Here is a 21,687-nt window from a genome sequence, read left to right on the forward strand (position 1 = left end):
CAACCTCTTTAGCTATGCAATGCAGGTTATTTTACATGTTACATTGAGCCTTATTCATTTTTTTCACATTATGCACAATAATCATTGTAAATGGTTCTTTATTATCTCACAATAGCAAATATAAACCGTTTAATGTAATTAAAACATGTAGTGAATTGTCAAGTAAAGCGGTGCAAAAAAAAAAATGACTATCCAAGCTCAGACCCATAGCAACCAATTAAAGCTAATTTCTTGATTGCTCAGACTACAGTAAGTAGGAATGCGATCAATTGCTATGGGTTTCGGCAGATACCACATAATCATTGCTTTGAGCACTGCTTTGCTGGTTAAGACTTAGATTTGGTACAATTGAAAATCACTTTTAAGGGCATAGAAAACTTCAAAGCAAGAATTTAAGAGCTTATATACTGAGATATGCATTAGACTCAGTTGGGGGACATTTATCAGTTCTGTTCACGCAGGAAGGCAATACTAAACAAATGTAGTGCAATAGATTCACTTGATTCATAAATTCCTCCTTTGCTGCTCTAAAAGAGCACTGTGATAGAATGAAACCTGCCCCTTACTACTTTACAACTGTACCCCTGTTTGGAGTAAAATTCATCTTATCTTCAGTGGTAAATATGTCTCAGAACTTTTGCAAATATGTTATAGCTGATTGTACAGGGTTGCAAATACATAAATAAAACAGTCACATGAATCCATTTGCGACTAGTGTTTCCAACGTTTTGAAACCCAGGCCATGTTAAAAATGTAATATTTTTACCAACCTTCTGCCTGTATGCTCCCTGGTTTTCACAAGACTTAGACCATTGATCTCCGTACTGACCTGTTGTATTGCCAGATGAATCTGATATTGTTCCGGAGGGCCTCCAATGGTTTACAAATAAAGTTGTAGGAAAGAGGGTACCCTTATATTTTACCCCTCTGTGCAGTAACAGATCTGTTACAGCTTTACCATTGAACCCTTTTAATTGGTTTGTAAACAGAATCATTAAACAAATCATAATAAAAAGGGCCTGGACAAATGTTTTACCTTTTTATATGATCAAGGTAACCTGTGGTGATAGAAATACAGGAGCTTCCATCCGTGACTCTTTTTGACAAGTTGCTAGTGTCTTACCAAGAAGAAGCCTGCAGGTCAAAATGTCTGACCCAACTGTTCCCAGGCTTGTTATAGGTCAGTGAAAAAGTAGTAAACACATTGGAGCGATGGTAGCCATGGAACCAGCAAAAGGTCAACAATGGCAGCTTGTATATTTCTATTATGAATGGTTTACTTTACTATGAGAAAGATATCCCATCACTTGTATGCTTTTTGTGCAGAAAAAAATCTAGTCCCATGTAGAATCTTTCTAACATGATTGTATTCCTGTTCAAATCACACATGTTTACAACTATAAGGCCTCATGTACACTGCTGCTCGTAAACGAACGTTGAGGAAAAGTTGGGCATTTTTTTCAACTGCTCCTGAACTCTCCTCTGTTATCTTATCAGTACATGTACACAGGGTCGTTTTACGTTAGTTTCTAGGCAGTTGAGTTTAGAGGCTTTTTTTGGAACGCAAAAAATGGGTTCAGAAGCTGAGTTTGAGATATTTCAAGCACCAACCGATTCTAAACGCGGTTAAACGTGGTAACTCACGTTTAGCCACTTTTCGTTTACAGGCGTTTTTTCATTTATGGCCATTTTGAAAAACAAAAAATGCTTCTAAAGGCAAACGTGGCATGTAAACGTGGCAAAACTGATGTTTTAAACATGGGTTGCTATCTGTCAAGGTAAATTATTCAGGAGAGGTTGTAAAAACGTCCCGTGTACATGAATTCTAACACTTAAACTCTGCTGGAATAAATCTGTATTTTCCAGGAACACTATGGGTGGGGGAATCGCCCAGCATTATCCCTAATGGAATGAGCAAAAAGTGACCTTTTTCCAGAAAGGAATGTTATAGGCCATAATTATATGTGATGGTGCCCCCTGTCTCTTTATTTTGCATCATCAAACCAGTTCATCTAGTGATTGAAACTATTACAGGCAGTCCCCGGGTTACAAACAAGATGGGGTCTGTAGGTTTGTTCCTAAGTTGGGTCTGTTTGTAAGTCAGAACAGGTAAAAAAAATTAAGTGTAGTTCCAGCCAAAAAAACTATTTTTAAGCTTTTTGGATAGCATAGGGAAGGGTTTTCACACCCCTGTAACGTTTGTTTTGCTGTCTATGCCCCTGTTCAGAAGATTTCACCTCACTTTCTGTTCCAATGACAATTGGATTTAGACAATTTTGGGTTGTTGTGGAAACAAACCTTGGTGATAAAGCATCAGTGGAGACACCTTTTTCCCATAATAACTCTTACAGGAGTGAATTTCCCTTCCCAAGGGTAGATTTCCTCTCACTTCCTGTTGTCTCCCTCTGTTTTTAAGTAAGAGTCGTTTGTAAGTCAGATGTTTGTAACTAGCGGTCGCTTGTAATTGTTTTATAGCAATCCTATAGAGCCTGTCAAATGTCATGTGCATAGATTTTACCCATATGTTTTGGCAAGCACTATTTTTACCCACATAACTCATCGTGGAGCCCGAGAGTGTTGGACTGTCTTTTTGGGCTCCATGGCTGCTATTTTTACTTCAATCAACTTGATGTTTAATCTGATAAAGATTTTTCTGTTTACATAAATAATAATTATATTTACTGCATTAAATGATTACCCTGCTGACTAACTCTGATTTACTTTTCAGACTCAGGGGGCAGGTTCCCCTCGCTCTTCTCCCAGTCACACCATCAGCCGGCCTATCCCAATGCCTATTAGATCCGCATCTGCCTGTTCCACCCCTACTCACACTCCTCAGGACTCCCTGACTGGTGTTGGCGGTGATGTGCAGGAAGCATTTGCTCAGGGTATGGCTAACCAATGATCAATGTTTAGACATTGACGCATGTAATATTGTATATGCTATAGATCTATTAGTTGCTTGTGTATTTATAGGAATTAGTATTCCAATTTCTAACTAGTCTGCTTTAAATAATAATTAATAAATCTGTAATTTGAAGTTTACTTGGGGCTCATTAGATTTTTTGTGGCACAGTTGTATCTCAACATGTGCTGCATTGAATATAAAGAGCTGCTAATCCGTCAAAATGTCCTTAAAGCGGAACTTTACCCAAAAGGCTCAGACTTCCCTGACCTGTCTGAATTTATCCTCAGATGTAACAAAATTTAATATGATATACAAATGTACCAAAAATGTAAATGTAGGCTGTTTTGGGTCACATTGCCTAATGCTATTACTTTGATCTGGCAGGTGCGAGAAGAAATCTGAGGAATGACTTGTTAGTGGCGGCTGACTCCATCACTAATACTATGTCTTCTCTGGTGAAGGAGCTGAAATCGGGTGAGAAGATGTCTCTGCACTCTTAAACTGTCTTTAATGGAATAGATTTAAAGGTGGAAATTCTGTTTGTTGGGATTACCACTTAGTATGGGTGGGGGAAGGGGGGGTCCTCCATATCTGAACAATGGAAACTCCATCATTCGGGTTTTTGTGCGGTGGCCTTTGTTTGCCTTTGAACTGCTGTTCTTTCCCTCCAAAACAATGTAAAATTCATAAACCAAACTGTGCCTAGAAGGAACTTTAAAGGCAAAGTAAAGCAACTCAGAAGAACCTGAAAGTATGTTGCATTTTAATATTCTTCTTAGTCTAATGCCCGTGCACTGGGGCCTTTATGTTGACCTTATTTAACTGCATTACCATCCTTTTTAGTCTTCCCGGAGTTCTCCTCACGTGTTGGATTTAGTACAGTTAATGCGCACCTGAATAATCCGTGTGTATTCAAGCTATGTGACAAAGACTCTAACCGGCACAATAAGTAAACAAGAACAAAATGTGTTTTGAAGGTCAAGTTCATCTTTGGGGGCATGTTATTTTTAGGGTGGAACATGTAACATATTCCCACTCCTGCAGCCTTTTACCGATGCGCGCCTCTCCCCCCTTCCTCCTCCCTCATTGCAGCGGGAAAGGGATCTTCCCCTGCACCCGCTGCCACAATTTGAAAAGAACATGGCCATGCGGTGCTCCGCCCTCCCAGAGATCTGTGAATGAATGATCGATTTACAAGTACCGACATCCTTTGTTAAGTAGTTCTCAATGTACTACCAAGGCGCTAGTGTGTACGAGCTACGATCAAGCAGATACACTGTCAGTCTGCAAGAGCCTGCGATTGCACCCGTGATCTTCTGATGGCAGGTGCAATGCTTTACAGGCTTCTAAGAAATAATTAATGCACTTTTTACCTGCAATAAAATGTGCATGTATTTTTTATTTATTATTTTAAAAAGTGAACTTGTCCTTTAAGCAGCAGGGAAAGTAAGGGAGCAGATGCACTGAGGCCGTGAGCCTGATAATCGGTGAAATATGTATAGCCTATTGTTAGGTGACAGGATGTTGCAGGTAAGGAGGATTCATGCTGACTATTGCGTAATCATAGGCATCAGAAGTGACTGGGCAGTCGCCAGTATAAATCAAGAAGAAGGTTTAAGTTATAAACCTTCATCAGTCTTTCTTTGACTTAAAAATACAAATAAAAAGCTTTAAAAGCGCTGCCTAAATACAGAGTTCAAAGGCACACAAAAGAAATACAATTGCAGAGCACTTTATATTTCTCCATAAATGTGAAAGCGCCACAATTTCACCTTAAATATACAGCTGTGAGAGTGCATTAAGAACCCTTTCGCTGCCAGGCCCTGTGCTTCACTTTTAAACTCGGGTGGCCAAACCATTTGTGCAATTTTTCAATTTTTACAGCTTTCAGAGTTTGTCAAAGATCCCCAAACCCATGTTTATAAAATTTCTATTTTTACTAAAAATACTTTAATTATTGTTAGCGAATACAAACACAACATACTGTAATTTACAAAATTCCTATCAAGGCTTCGTTCACAGTTTCAGTAAATTACCTCCATTGTGCGACCCCCTCCAGGCAGTCCAAGGCAGCTCCTCTTACAATTAATGTTGGGTGATTTTGTTTTCACTTTTGGGGTTAGGTGAAGACTGTAGCACGAGACAGATTATAAGAAACATTGAAGGTATTGATCTGTACTTACAGGGTCTTTATCCCAAGTATTACATAAGCAGCAGCACCAACCAATGAACCCCTGGCTGCTAATTTTTCAGCCAGCTTTCTAGTAGAAGTGATTCAGGTGGCTTTAAAGTTTAATAGTTTAGTAACTAAAAGTGTTACTAAACTCAGAACTTGCATTCACCATATCTGATCGTACACAGAACATGGAAATGCAATTATTTTAGTAAATATAAACCAATAAATACCTTTTCTCAGCAGTATATAGCAGCCTTGTGACTTCTATTCGTTCCTAGTAAAGCTTGTAGGAGGGGTTTTCATTCTTCCCTGATCCTATGTCTGAACAGTCTGGACAGTACTGATAGACCCTGTGCTGATCACATGCACACTCCCAAGACAAAAAAAAAACGTCTTGCAATACACACCAAACTGAGCATGTGCAGCCCGTCCCCTGGCTCTGTAAATATCAGGTTATTTTTTAAAGACAGTTGAAGAAAAAGAAGGTTCAGAGAGACAGGATCAAACAGCCTTTATACACAATACAAAGGATTAACCCCTTAAGTTTCACAGTGAGTATATAACAAGCATGCTTTACTGCATATACAGAGTAATTTTAATGTTGTGGGTTTAGTAACACTTTTAAGTTTAAAAAATGAAAATACACCCAAACAAAAATTTAATAGCCCCACTACATTGTGATGGCGCATGTTATATGTGCTGGTGCACCAACACGCTAAGGGCTCATTCACACCAGTGTGCATTTGTTATGGTGCGCATAATCATGCACACTGATGCAGGTATGTGATGCGCTAGTACAGTGCATGTTACAGCATATTGCAGTGCTTGTGTTTTTTTAAAAGTACATTCACTGAACCCTGTGTGGTGCAATGTATAGCCACATGTTTTAAATTACTGCGAAAAAAAGTATGCCTTCATTGTATTGCAATGCACACCAATGCAGATCACACACAGCACTGCAGACTAGACGTTATCACAATGCATAGGTATGCAGCCAACCATCAGATGTTTACAGTAATGCATTCAACGTTCACCATTTTGCAAAAATACACAATTTAATATTTACACATTTGTTATTTAAGAACTCAATAGGTAGTGTGCGTTCAGAAATTATGATTTGGGGGGGGGGACTTTCACAAACTTTCAAAGCTGTAAGTAGAAATAGTAAAACATAAAATTATTGAAAAACGACAAAACATATCCGGCCACCTGAGGTTAAAATTCCAGAACAGAGCCTGTCAGCAAAAGGGTTAAAGTGTCATCTAAGGACCATCTTGGGTATCCTACTTTTTCACAATTTCCCATTCGTGCACAATTTTGAGGCTTGACATATCAAGTACTTATCTATTTGCGCAACACAACCTCATCTTTTATGTCTTACAAAAAAGTGTATTATACTATGTTTGTGCTATAAAATTTATTTGAATGCATCTTTTACTAAAAATATAGATTTGATAAACAGCTAACACAAATATTGTGTCAACTGCTGCCGTTTTATTTTATTTTACAGGGTCTTGACATTCAGAAAATATATATTTTGATGTTTTTTTTCAGGCCTGAAATGTGCACTTTAACATGTAAAAAAAAAAAAAAAATTGTTTTGCCAGAGAAGGGGTTAAATGAATAAAACATAGTGAAATAATATGCTTTTTATTTTTTTTATTTTGTCATGACCTACACATAAGGTGACAGCAATAGTAATATTACATTTATATATTAATAGATATTCTATGGTACTTGGTTCCTGGTTTCAGCTCCTGCCTGGGCACTATCCAAAGGGTACCCAAATAAAGGGAAAAGCACAAAAATAATGGCTAATAACTCATTTGCAATGCTTTACCTATTCCAGTTGTGAGCTTATTATCAAGATGCACAATCTGGAAGCTCTATTTATACATTGAGGCTGAGTTCACATCAATGCGAATTGGATGTGGATTTCTCTCTATGGAGCCAGTACACATATCTCTGTTGCGGCTGCAGAGCGGATTGCACAGGAGTGCTTGTGCGTCTTTGGCTCAGTTTCAGGTCCAAATTCAGGCAAAAATATTTGTCCCTGAAACGAAGAACGGGGACGCACAGGACCCCTGCTGTGAGCCGCATCTGTCGGAGGTGTGAACCCAGCCTGAAGGGAATCTCCAGTTTTGTTAACCATTAAGAAATCTATTTGTGAAAGTACTATACACACACTGCAAAATCTTGGCAAGATTCTGTGACACCCTTCGTTCTTCTGAAGTAATTCATGCTTGACTTCTTATGTCCTTCCAAAACTGGTTTCTGAATGCAGTGGTAAGTCTTTATTATCACCATCTTCATTGTGGTAATAAGGGAATCCTTATCTACATCTGTGAGAATAATGAGGCCTCATTTAACCCCAAGCTGATTGAGCAGAATGGGAATTTGTTCTCCTTTTTCCCCTCCTTTCTCCAAAATGTGCAGTGAAGAAAATGGTTCATTTTAAATATCTTGTCTTGGGCTAGGCATTCATGGGATTTAAAGTGGGGGTTCACCCTATATATAAAAAAAATATATATTTTTTTTTCATCTAGCATTAAATTCGGCATAGTAGCGCGAGCTACAGTATGCCTGTCTGTATTTTTTTATCCCCGTACTCACAGTGCTATTGTACATTGAAGATTCCGGGGAATGGGCGTTCCTATGGAGAGAGAAGGTGATTGACGGCCGGCCCTGGCACGTCACGCTTCTCCGGAAATAGCCGAAATAGGCTTGGCTCTTCACGGCGCCTGCGCATAGCCTGTGCGCAGGCGCCGTGAAGAGCCGAGACCTACTCCGGCTCTCTTCGGGGAGCGTGACGTGCCAGAGCCGGCCGTCAATCATCCTCCCTCTCCATAGGAACGCCCATTCCCCGCGGCAGACGGAATCTTCAATGTACAATAGCACTGTGAGTACGGGGATAAAAAAATACAGACAGGCATATGTAGCTCGCGCTACTATGCCAAATTTAATGCTATACTGTTGTTAAGGAGGGTGAACCACCGCTTTAACACATTTGATAAAAGAATACACTCCAGTTTGCAGCATCTATGATGGGATACAGGCGCAGTGTCATTAAACCCCATTAGCAGGATCTGTTAATGGCAATCATAAAACCTCCATGAAGTCAAATTTGTCTAATGGAATCAGATCGTAAACTGCCTGTCTGGTATGTGATTCCACAATACACACCTGCGAGTCTGGTTTTTGAACTATACAGATTTAAGTTTCATACAGTTTCCATAATTATTGATATGATTCAATAATAAAAAAGGTTTTACACAAAATTACACAATTGTATTAGAGAAAAATAATCTTTTCGATAAAAAAACATTTTATTTGCTATGATGTCCAGAGGGCATATTAGACACATTACATCTCCTAAGAAGTATATGCATGAACTATATACCATCATAATTTCATTAAATATGTTAGTTGTCAGATGGTGAAATCTTGTCATCTGGAAATCTTAATACAATTAGAAAAACTGACATTGAGAGGGTGTCTAAAATATTTGAAAAAGATAATAAACGCTTCCGCACTCCTACATCACACCCTTTTTATTGGGTATGATGGTGTTCTCTAATTGGAATCGGTGGAGAGATGGGGCAATGACATCACACACTCCACCTCAGAGAAGCCTTTGCATTCATTCAGAAAATGCAAAGTATTCTTTGAAAGGCATCTGTGCTGAGTGGCTGGCCTCCTGTATTCACAAGACATCAAGCCAGCTGTGCAGCATGTGACCTGGAAACAAGTGGAGATCATTGGAGTAGTGGTGTCTATTTTCATAAATTTAAACTTCCAGTGGCAACGCCAGGTAGGTATGTCTTATTATACATAGTAACATTGACCCAAGCTACACCAATATAACATGCCTGTGCCTAGAATTATGTAAATTAAGCCAGGAGCTTTGAAAAGCGTTATCTGATTGGAGAGAGAGCACCCCGGGTCCCTCCACTTCCTCCGAAACGGGCCGCCGGATTGGCCATGTCATCTCCCTTGACCTGCCGCATTATTGTCTCCATCCTGTAAGCGGCCATCTTCTTGGTGGGCTACAGCTTTACTACACACCACACTAAGGTGTGCTTTCCCTGCAGGACACAAACCACTGATCTCAGCGAGCCTTCCAGCTGTTACGTGAACCTTGAGTCGTTTCCATCACAAGTGCTGGGCCCTCCATTTTGTGTTCGAGGCTGGATGAGACTTGGGCTTTTACCATTTAAATTAGACTGTGTCTATGAATTTGTCTGGTCTGTGTGATTTATCTATGGCCACGTAATAAGGTTTACTTCATGTTTTTTTATGGAAACAAGTTTTATTTGTTTGTTCATCATCCTCAAATGTATCTACTTGTTTATCATGGATACCTTGACTTTACCAGTGCACAGCATATAGCCTTTGTGTTGGTACCTCCCTTGACAACCTTATCGAGCATGTCATGGATGGTAAGAGTACAATTTTGCCCCAGTTATAGAAATAGTAACTTCAGGCTGAAAAACTCCTACCTCTGAAAAAATTCCTTTAGTTTCTCCCAGAGCGTCAAGTCCGGAAATTTAGTTCCATCACAAATCTTGGATGCCCTAAAATTTTCATACTTGTGAGCAAGTCACCATGGAGAGACTGTTAGCCTTTGTGACCTCCTGGACTAAAAGAATCTCAGCTGCGTGGGTAAAAGAAATTATGCCCAGGGGCTATAGGCTAGAAATACATTTTTTAACTCTGTCCCGCTTTATTTTGTCAAACCTACCAACATCTATACAAAGATTAGGAGACCTTTCAACTGCTCTCTGTTAACTGTCCCCAGTTGCAATCACTTTCTGTGAGAGCCCAATCGGCACATTCTGGTGACAACAGTGGGATTATAGACTGTTAACACAACATCCTTTTTAGGCGAGAAACATCTTTACTTTAGAAAAAAATTGTGTGTCTATAAAATGACTTGTAGAGCAATTAACCAGTCGGGAAATAAAATATATCTCAGGGAGTTTATGTACATACAGTATATAAAACGCCTCAAGTTGCTATCTGTTAAAGAAGTGTCATGCAGAAATTGAAGTCATTTTTGTTAATATTCAATTACAAAATGATTTGTATATTTCAGAATTCTATATGATTATAAAATTGTTTTAGCAAATGAGTTTTTCTTTCAGAGTCTTCCCATAGAAATATCAAAATGTGTTGTGTTTTTTTTTTTTTCTCAACTTCTAGATGTGGGGAATGAGGGAGAAAGCAGTGTGGAGACAGACTATGGAAGGGTTCACTTTGATGATCTGGTTCCATCCCCAACTTCAGAGAAAGCCTTTCTTGCCCAGATCCATGCCAGAAAACCAGCATACAACCATAATAATTCTGCTACTGGCAATATTCGCGCTGACATGTATGTATGCCTATGAGTCATAATGCAGATTTATGAGTGAAATTGTATTTGTTATATATATATATATATATATATATATAATTTTTTTTTCAGTCATATAAGGCTTCTGAAACACTAAAAGCAATGCATGGACTTGCTAGGGGTGTCTCCTACTTTTTTTTTCTTTTTATTGCTGTAAAATGAGAGGTATCTTTGAAAACATTACTTGGTACTGATCCCATACAAGAGAATCGATGTGACGCCCTATAGGGATAATGCAGCAGTTAGATACCTGCATGTTAAATACTCTGAGCTGCCTGATATATATTTATAGTTGCTTTTATAACATAGCTGTATTAGAGTCTTTCTGAGTCCTTGTGCCTCTTTGAAGGGGGACTGAAGACCCATATAACAGGCAGGATGATGAAACCTATGAGAATGACTCTGTACGCCAACTAGAAAATGAGCTGAAAATGGAAGAGTATCTGAAACAGAAGTTACAGGATGAAGCTTACCAGGTAAAGAATTAGATCCCACCCATTGGCCTGGTAGACTATATGTCTTAACCCTGAAACTAATACATTCTGAACCTCATTTATCAAAGTGTTTGTGCACTGCCCTCTAGATCATAATTAATTCAGCTCTGCCCTGGAATAGTGACAGTTTTAAAATGAAAGGGAAAATTTGATCTGGTAACTATAAGGGTGCATTCACACCACGATTTTGTCATCCTACTTGTTCTCACGATTTTAGCTTTAAAATCGTACAAATCTGTATGGCAAAAGTATCCATTCACTTCCATTCATTAATTTAGGTCCCCAAGTGCATCCGATTTGATCCGCATCAGATTTGATACGATTTAAAATCGCATCAAAAATCGTGTTTGACCACGATTTTTGGTCCTGATTTGAAATCGTATTAAAAATCGTGTCCGATTTTTTTTATATTGTGGTCAATCTAAATCGTACTAAATCGGATGACTGTGCGATAAATCGTACCCGATTTTTTATTACTAGGGTTGAGCGAACCCGAACGGAGGTCCCCGCAAATTCAATAACCAGACCCTTTAGGTCTGGTATGGATATTCAGGGGAACCCCGCCGTCAATTTAAAACAAAAATGACGTGCGGTTCCCCCTAAATATCCATAACCAGACCCATTACCCGAGCACGTTGACCTGGCCGGCCGCAGAAAAGAGGGGGGGACAGAGTGCGGGCCCCCCCCCCCTCTCCTGAACCGCACCAGGCCACATGCCCTCAACATGGGGAGGATGTCCCCATGTTGATGGGGACAAGGGTCTCATCCCCACAACCCTTGCCCGGTGGTTGTGGGGGTATGCGGGCGGGAGGTTTATCAGAATCTGGAAGACCCCTTTAACAAAGGGGACCCCCAGATCCTGACCCCCCCCCCCCCTGTGTGAAATGGTAATGGGGTACACTGTACCTCTACCATTTCACGAAGGAAGTGTAAAGTATTGTAAAAAAACACACTGACACCTTAGAATAAAGTCCTTTATTAAAAAAAAAAACACTCGTTCCCGGCTTCCAGCGTTGTCCTGATCCTGCGAGGGCTGATCTCCCACGATGAGAAGATCCTGCGACGGCAGGGTGTTCTCCGATCCAGCGCTGAGAAGATCCATCCGGAGCGCAGCATCCCCGACCTCCTCATCGCCGGACACAGCCCAGCGGAATGACGCGCTGGAGCTGTGACATTACTTATATAGAGCAGGCAGGGACACCCGTCACGTGACCCCGCCCCCTCTGACGTACCCTCTGCTATCACTGGGGAAGCCCAAGAAGAGGAAAGACATTGGGCTTCGTCAGTGACGTACCAGAGGGTACGTCAGAGGGGGCAGGGGTCACGTGACGGGTGTCCCTGCCTGCTCTATATAAGTAATGTCACAGCTCCAGCGCGTCATTCCGCTGGGCTGTGTCCGGCGATGAGGAGGTCGGGGATGCTGTGCTCCGGATGGATCTTCTCAGCGCTGGATCGGAGAACACCCGGCCGTCGCAGGATCTTCTCATCGCGGGAGATCAGCCCTCGCAGGATCAGGACAACGCTGGAAGCCGGGAACGAGTGTTTTTTTTTTTTTTTTTTTTAATAAAGGACTTTATTCTAAGGTGTCAGTGTGTTTTTTTTTTTACAATACTTTACACTTCCTTCGTGAAATGGTAGAGGTACAGTGTACCCCATTACCATTTCACACAGGGGGGGGGTCAGGATCTGGGGGTCCCCTTTGTTAAAGGGGTCTTCCAGATTCTGATAAACCTCCCGCCTGCATACCCCCACAACCACCGGGCAAGGGTTGTGGGGATGAGACCCTTGTCCCCATCAACATGGGGACATCCTCCCCATGTTGAGGGCATGTGGCCTGGTGCGGTTCAGGAGAGGGGGGGGGGCGCACTCTGTCCCCCCCCTCTGCGGCCGGCCAGGTCAACGTGCTCGGATAACGGGTCTGGTTATGGATATTTAGGGGGAACCGCACGTCATTTTTGTTTTAAATTGACGGCGGGGTTCCCCTGAATATCCATACCAGACCTGAAGGGTCTGGTTATGGATATTTAGGGGGAACCGCACGTCATTTTTGTTTTAAATTGATGGCGGGGTTCCCCTGAATATCCATAACTTCAAAAATCTTCTTTTTCCCAGACATCATTTAAAATCAGGATCCGATTTTTTAGTGAAAATTTTGACATACGATTACATACGATTTTGTCATATACGATTTAACGGTCCGATTATCGGATGTAAAAATCGTGGTGTGAACCTAGCCTAAGTAATAATGCCACATATTACTTCAGTTGCTTTGATACTGAAAGCGGAACTAAACCCATCAATTTAACATTTAAAAAAAAAAAAGGTATATTCCCGGCACCCCAGGATTGATAACTGTCACATTTGCCTGTGCTTTTAACCAAACTGTCCAACCATCAAATGCCTGGTGTAATAACTGATCACATGTGCAGCATCATGGCAGTTGAAAATCAACCAAGATGGCAGCTTCCTTGGCTGAAAAGGACAGGAGGGTTTAGTTCCACTTTAGGACCTGTTTTGGGACTTTATGGACAAATACTACAGTAGATATGGCCCTGCATAGATGTCTGAAAATGTCTGTGCTGAGCTTTGTATTTCTTTGAAAGTTGCTGCCAAAGGCACCTTTCAGAAACGGTGCTATTTTTATGACCATGACTAATAATCTTGACCGAACAAAATATATACCCCCATCAAAATCTTCAACAATTTACATTCTAATACTTTCCGTAGTCAGACTCAGTTGTGCAAACAGGATTGGACCCCAAGAGGTGTTGCCCTTAACAGTCAGGTGGCAAGAAGTTATTTCATTGGCCTACTATAAGTAGCACCTCGTCTTGATTGCCCCACCATGTTTAACGGAAACAAGTGGTAGTAACACTTTACTGTTTTCCACTTGCAGGTCAGTTTGCAAGGCTGAATGCATTGTTCTTTTACCTTCCCCTCTTAAGTAAGTATTACTTACAGGGCATTTTTATAACTGTATTAAAACTATCATGTTGCTGCATAAACCCAGGGTCACTGAATTGTAGGGGTTAGTCTCTAGCAGATAAATGCACGTGCTCCTGTCCCATTTGTTAACTTCTTTATTACATTTACTGTAATGAAGAGGTGACCAGAAAGTCAGAAAAAAAGATTCCTTCTATTTTTGTCACCAGTCTTTGGTTGCCCTTTTTTCACAGATGTTTTCACATTTTATACGATATGCTTTGCACAGCTGTGGATGTATAAAGTGCAGGCGTACACTTGCTTTTTTTGTCAGGCTGAATGATAGATTAATGGTTTAAGTGATTACCATATGTACTGCTTGTCAGTTTTGTGCTACAAGGAAAGGAAGGAAATTGAAATGAAAACCTTAATTTTGACAGTTCTTTGCATTGTACCACCCTCATTTAAACAGCAGAGGGCACTCAAGCTTCAGTTTACTTTACCTAAAACTACAGCTGCTATGAACAGGACAATTTCTTACCAATGAGAGTTTTTTTTTTCTATTGTGTTGACTCTCAAGAGCAATTCCCGAGGTGTAGTGAAAACTCCCGTGTGTATAAACCTTGAGCATGATGCAATGTTGTATGTTTTGCTTGCAAGTGTTAGAAAGATATATTTAGTCCTAAAAAAAAAAAAAAAAATTCTGCTTTTATACAATATGCATAATATGACCTGGTAATGGCTGTGTAGAGAGATTAGATAAAATTATACACACATAGAAATCTTTTATAAGCACCTCTTGTGTGCAGGTAATTCCATTACTTACTAATAATAGTTTAATAGAACACCTGCGCTATACCTATAAATCCCCTTAACCACTTCCATATCGGGCCAATTCTGGCACTCTGCTATATGTTGTTTAGCAGAGACCCTAGGGAATAAAATGGCAGTCATTGCAACTTTTTATATCATAGTGTTTGTGCAGCAATTTTTAAAACGCATTTGAAAAAAATTTCATGAATTTAAAAAACAAAACACTAGTTAGCCCAATTTTTTTTGTATAATGTGAAAGATTATGTTATGCCAAGTAAATAGATAACTTAACATGTCACACTTTAAAATTGCGCCAAACTTCGGTACTTCAAAATCTCCATAGGCATCGCTTACATTTTTTTTTACAGGTTACCTGTTTAGAGTTACAGAGGTCTCTGTTTGCGGCGATACCTCACGTGTGGATTGAACGCCGTTTACATATGTGTGCATGACGTATGTATGCGTTCGCTTCTGAGAGCACGAGGGCAAGGGGGCACTTTCCTTTATTATTTTTACACTTTCCCGTTAATTTTTTTTTTTAATTAATTCTATCACTTTTATTCCTATTACAAAGAGTGTAAATATCCCTTGTAATAGGAATAGAGCATGACAGGTCCTCTTTATGGAGAGATGTGGGGTCAAGCAATCTGTCAATGGCAAATAGTTTGTCTAAACCCTTAACTGATATAGCTGCAAAAGAGCTTGTTCTTTTGAAAAACAAAAAACTGGGCAGATCACCGGGTGAAAATAAGTGAAAGACAGCCCAAAAAAAGAAAATTAATGCAGTCACCACATCTAATAATCTCTCCCTCTTCATTGGCTGAAGTAGCAGCAGTAGCCATTGGCTCCCGCTACTGTCAATCACAGGCAGTGAACCAATGAGGAGAGAGCAGTGATGGGGCAAAGCCACGCTCCATGTCTGAATGGACACACAGCAGCGGCTTGGGTGCCCCCTTAGCAAGCTGATTGCTATGGGGGCATTAGGCAGGGTAGAGGGACCTGGCGTGCCAGTGGGGGACCCAAAAAGAGGACGTTTGGGGCTGCTCTGTGCAAAATCATTATACAAGACAGGTAAGTACAACATGTTTGTTATTTTAATAAAATAAAAAATAAACCTTGAATGTCACTTTAATCCTTTGACTGATAATTAGCATGCTTACATTGCTGTTTGCTGCCTATCATAGATAACCAGAAGTACAGAGAAGATGCACAAGGCTTGAGAAGCACTGGTCGATATTCACCCATCAAAACGGCATGGATAATGCAGGTTTACCTGCTGCATCTTCTGGTACAAGGATCAACATCAGAGCCCCACCGAATGTAGCACAGTACATTTGTATTCAAATTTGTAGTTTGTAGGTGTGTGTTAATACAGAAAATGTTCTTTTAACCTAAAGTATACCGTAATTTCGCTGGCAAAGAAAAAAAAAACATGGCACTAGCATTTGCACATTCTGTTCAACACAAGTTTACAAAATGCATAGTTATACATTAAAGTCCAAGAAGAAAGTTTACTGATTGCTGATCTCTCCCTCCCTGCCCAGGGGAAGGGGGCAGTAAGTATTCAGACAAGTCACTGCAGAATAGCTTGCTCATGGACTACACACATACATACACACACATCTGAATTTATCAGCCAGGTGTATGCAAATCTCTTCTCTGTCACTGGCCAAACAATCAGAGGAGAGCCTATCTACCGCCACATAGTGGTGACCATAAAAAGCCAATGATTTGTGGAATTTCTGTTCACCGACAGCTGTTACTACTAGAAGTCTGAGTGCCTTAGTTCTACCTGAACCTGCTCAGCCACTTATCTAGTAGCATTATCTAGGCAAGCAGCGCTCCTGCTTTGGTAGCCAATGTTCAATGGAACTTCTTGCTGCAAAAAGGCACAGCTGGGAACCCTTCTAAGAATGGCTTTCTAGATCAACGTGCATTGATGGAACAAATGCAGCTAGAATCCTGGATACTTCAACTTGCAATGTGCGCTGAAAGCCATTTCCAAGCTAATTATTCCTAAAGGCAGCACTTTTTTATCGATCGCCTTTTTGGCGGGATGGGACTGTAATCCTGGATATGATCTTGCTGTAACCTTTTTATGGCAATAAGGCACTAAAACCCCTACAGGAAGCCGTTCCACCCAGTGCTTTAACACTATTTCAGTCACTGGATATAATTGGATGCATTTTAGAAGATTATTTTTATTAGTTTAGAGAAGTTATAGAGATTTACTTGTGCAAAGTTAATTTAAGATTAAAAAAATAAAGTTTTAATTTAGGGCTAATTGTATAATTTTGTATTATTGGTTTCCTTCAAGATCTCATAAATCAGCCATACAGGTTTTTAGTGTAAATATCTATATAAATATATATATATTTTTCATTTTCAATAGAGATACAATCATATACAGAAGAAACGGACAGATTATACAATGTTTTAGATGATTTAGAATCTAGTTTTGCAATCCACACAGATGTTATAAAAACTGTGAACTATGTTTTAAGTTGGTCATTATTCATCCCCTCCCTGCCATGGGGTATTGCAGCGTTCATTTGGTTTTTGCAGTGCACTGCATACCCTTCTTTGGCGGCCGAAGGGATAAAGCTGTTTATAAACCACAGGTGCCATAATAACCCAAACTAACGGAAACTTTATTCATGACTTAATTTTCACAATGCTTTTGCCTCCTTTTATTTTGTTTTATTTGCACATGTAAGATATTCTTTTGAGTTTAGGTACTATTGTGTGCTTTTATTTCCATTTGAGGCCTTTTGTGTTTCATATTACTGTATGCTTGCTAATAAAATGAACCTGTCTCCTGCATACACACTTTTACACCATTTCACTGGGCTACGATGATATTCAGCATAAAAATGACTACTACAAATTAGTGACATCACTGAGGCTTGAGACATACATTGAACACATATGAAGGAAAAACGGTTCTTATGACATTAGGCTTGGGTAACAAACTATATTCTCACTTCTTGTTGTCCCTTAGTACATTGGAAAGGAAGACGATGATCCTTCCTTTAGATACTTAATAATTTAGTGATGTCTCTAATTTTCTTGAATTACCAGGCCACTGTCAAATGGTTTACTCCTTTATGCCTAAGAAACAGGCTCGGTACATGTTTTTTTTTTTTTAAATGCATATGAAAGATAAAGGTTATTTGTTCTTTTGCATGTGTATTAGAGGCACGTAGATGTAGCATTACTAAGCACAAGGGCTGGCATGTTTGGGAAACCATTGCAGAAAGTACCTGAACTCTGCTAGTGGGAATCACTGGATGATGGCTGAAGCCAACACAAGAGAATCTTTTATATAGGGTATTTACTGTATGAATTAATGTTTACACAGAGCAACGTGTTTTTTTCTTTATAAAGTTGATGTAATGTCCTCTCCCCATATTATGCCTTTAATACTGGATCCAAAACTTTTTCTCAATGCTTCAACATGTTTATGACCAGCAACTATTGTAAATAATGCAAAACGTCCTCGTGCAATAGATCTGGCCATGAAGCTTCATTACAAATACTTTTTTTTCCGCTTCTAGAAGCAAATAGAAGTTATGGAATGAAGCTGTATAAGTCAGCTGTTCTAGCTGTATGTTAGCTGATGTCGGTATATGTTCAGGAAGTACTTGGAACTATACAATAATCAGAGATTATGTGTTTTAAAGCATAGTGCCAATATTTGCAAACCATTCAACCAGGTAAAATATTAATATTCATTTAAAACAGCCTAACTTGTATGTCTGTTTTTTTTGCCTTTTTTAAATGTATAATATCTCATGGGTCTAATTAGGCATCATAAGAATATAAGAGAAAAAAAAATCCCCCCTAAAAGTTTTGAAGAGTTATGGAAGATGGAAAAAGTGTGATTAATGATGAAGCTCACTTTTACAGATGGGGTGCATGGATTGAGGGGTGGGATTTCCAATGGCACTAGGAGAATGCTTTTATATTGAACAAGAGTGTTCATTCCAAATGATACTGGAATTTCTTGAACAGTGGAGAAAAATCATTATCATAAGAGCATGAAATCAACTGTTTTATGTATTTTTCTTTTGTGTTTTTTTTTTTTTTTTGCCCATGACCTAGAAGTAAGTTGAGCAAAGTAACAGGTGGAAATGGTACTTGGAAATTGTGAAGTCACCGCTGGTTATGCTGTAAGTAACAGGCATTTATGACAGACAGAAGAGAATCCAGAAGGATGTTTAACTATTGGGTGCTTAAAGTAAAGGAGGCTGGCAATAGAAGTACAAATATGTGTACGCCGTTCAAACTACTGATTTAACTTATTGTAGCCTATGATGGAGTTTTACATATGAATAGATTTTGATTAAAGGATAAGCAGGCTATCTTATATTGCTGCCTGAGTGTTCACAGAATGTATAATGAGTGATAATTAGAATGTAGTATATTTACTGGAATGCAAATGATTTGTGTGGCCTTCACTGCGATATTTTCCTAGGGTACTTTTTTTTTTTTTTTTGTTTGTTTGTTTTAAATTTTGCATGGTCACTCAATAGTTGTATAGAAAAGGTTCATGTTTTTAACTTTTCCTTTATTTTATTTCCCCAGTTCAGTGTGCACCTAATAATCACACCCACAATGGAGGCAGTCATTTTGCAAGATGAATTGATATTCAATGAATGCCCTAATAATTAAAGGAGCTACTGGTAAAAGACCAGCTATAAGGTGGAAACACGTGGAGGAATCTGATCAATTAGCATATAATCATCAGACTCTGCAGAACTGTTTTCACCTTTTATAAACATCTACTCAGTGAGAGGGCTTTCCAATATGTCCTAGGATACAATAATCATGAATGGCAGTTTATCTTTATACAGGTGTACTTTTTCTCGATACGATGTGTGAAACCTTAAAGGTCCAACGTTCTGACCGCTAGTCCCCCCAAGGTCTGTCAGCACAATAACTGGCGCTTTATACCTGTAAGGAATATTTCTTGATAATGCTGGCATCAGTTTTAACCACGTGATAATCTTTATCTGTGTATGGTGGGCTTTGTCAGAAAAACCTCTTAGGGGACCAGGAGATCTACAAGTAGTGATAATGGTCATCAATTGCATTTTGTCATTCTGACTTTCGTAATGCTAGACAGGTCTACAGTGAATGGGCTTGTTCTTGTGGTGAATGGAACCAACTTATGACTATAGAAAGGCAACTATGGGAATGCTAAAATGAGGATACCAGGACTGTTCAGGTGTTCATACATTTAACAAGTATAGTAGGAGGCAAAGAAATTCAAGTCTTTTACAAAAAATTGCCTGTAAGAATTGTTTGAAGCATCAAACCACAGGGAGACTCATCACCTCCACTCTGCTTACCAGATACATTAGGATATGCTACAAGGGGAAAGGTTTTCTTCAGATAGCTGTGCCATTTTTGAGTGAAGACTGTCCTATTCCTCTCATGGCCTGACAGTATTCATCTTCACATTTGGCAGCATAACAATTGTTTATGCCGAGCAGCCAATTTTTGTAATTCATTTCTATCCTGTACTCTGGGAAAAATTTCTTTAATAGCGATTACTTAAGAGTCTTATAAAGCTTTATCAACATCTGGGGCCCTCAACGGATACTCAGTTGGATCCTTTATACTGCCCAACTGCTAGAAAAAAATTAAGTTGGATGTGGCCAGTCTAACTGAAAATACAACCTGTAAGTTATCAAGGACTGCATAGATTAAACTGCCTCTATGTCACTATGCTTCACAGGAGGGTACCCATGAATATTACTTCATCGACAAAATGGCTGCAACCACTGTGCCTTGGCAACAGATGCACTCCTATTGTAGATAGACCTTGTAAATACAGGCAGCATCAGGCTGCTTCATTCAAGTGGGTTCATTGTAATATACAGAACAGCACCCTATGGTGCTTGAACAGGCCTTTGACTTATGAACCAAAAATATCATCTGAAAATCTCAAGGTTACAAACCAATGTTTTTAACTTTAGAATACTATACTGGACCACTTGAAGACCATAAAAACAAACACACTAAAGAATTTGAAGATGTCCATTGGTATTGTAACAAAACTACTATTGTATGGAACATTTTGTATTGCTGTTAAGTATTGTTTTGTGTGTGTGTGTTGGAACTTACATGGGTCATCTGTTTTGAAGTGGTTATTACTGTGTGTCTATATTTTGGAATGGAATAATTTCTTCATTAAAATAAGTTTTTAAAAACATTTTTGGTTGAGTGTGTGACAAATATTTTTTCTGGAACAATTCTATGCATAGTTGGCAATTAAAAACATATTACTTGAAAATTATAAATGTTTTTTAAAAGAACTCTTTTTAACGTAAACCTCACAAGCCTGGGCAATTCAAACTGAAGACATGATCAAAATGTATTAGAAGAGCATGTCAGCACAAACAAGAGAAAAATACAGCTGAAGTTCTATACAAATCTTGATTTCTCCTGTAAAGCTCACTGTGGTGCCGCATTCTGAACCTCCCTATAGATTGTTTTAATGTAACTAGAACAGTGATATGCAAATAACTTCAGAAGCCTATTTCTCTGGATCTGCTGCTCTATCTGGTGTGCAGTTTTCATTAAGGGTATTACTTTTACAGTTTAAAAAAAAAAAACTCACTCAAGTCACTTGTACAGATACTACCATAAAGTTGGTTACCACCGGCAATTTGTGCAATGATTCATAATAATGTATTTGTTTTGAGTAGTAGAATGTTAGTATGAATGTCATTTAGAGAGACCCTGTCACCAGATCATTAATTTCATCAAAAATCTTCCTATGACATTATATGCGTATTTAATATATTGTGTATGCGATTTCTTTCTTATCCATGGAGGGACACAGGACATCTTTAACCTTTTGGGTTATACTTCTGCCTAAGGAGAAATGGACACAGACAACAAAAACAGTAGCCAGCACAGGCTAGCCCTGGGCACAACCAGCATGTGTAAGGATACCAAGTAGTGCTATCCA

At 39.2% G+C, this 21,687-nt stretch overlaps 1 protein-coding gene across 25 annotated transcripts in view; it reads left to right on the forward strand.

Annotated features, from left to right (window-relative positions):
• The window catches only part of DTNA (dystrobrevin alpha), a 303,735-nt gene extending 282,810 nt beyond the window's left edge, over positions 1 to 20,925 (forward strand). For 14 of the 25 annotated variants that reach the window (XM_040354139.1, XM_040354136.1, XM_040354135.1 and 11 more), the window contains 5 exons: positions 2,729 to 2,888; positions 3,293 to 3,382; positions 10,287 to 10,455; positions 10,826 to 10,952; positions 15,890 to 20,925. In XM_040354139.1, coding sequence (XP_040210073.1) covers positions 2,729 to 2,888; positions 3,293 to 3,382; positions 10,287 to 10,455; positions 10,826 to 10,952; positions 15,890 to 15,925 — 582 coding nt within the window. In that variant the 3' untranslated portion in view covers positions 15,926 to 20,925. Of the gene's footprint in view, positions 1 to 2,728; positions 2,889 to 3,292; positions 3,383 to 10,286; positions 10,456 to 10,825; positions 10,953 to 13,866; positions 13,915 to 15,889 lie in introns of all 25 variants that reach the window. The other 11 variants (XM_040354138.1, XM_040354142.1, XM_040354150.1 and 8 more) reach the window with 3 other exon arrangements.
• The last annotated feature ends 762 nt before the right edge of the window (positions 20,926 to 21,687 follow it).

The sequence above is a fragment of the Rana temporaria genome, chromosome 5 (assembly GCF_905171775.1).
Source record: "Rana temporaria chromosome 5, aRanTem1.1, whole genome shotgun sequence".
Classification (NCBI taxonomy): Eukaryota; Metazoa; Chordata; class Amphibia; order Anura; family Ranidae; genus Rana; species Rana temporaria.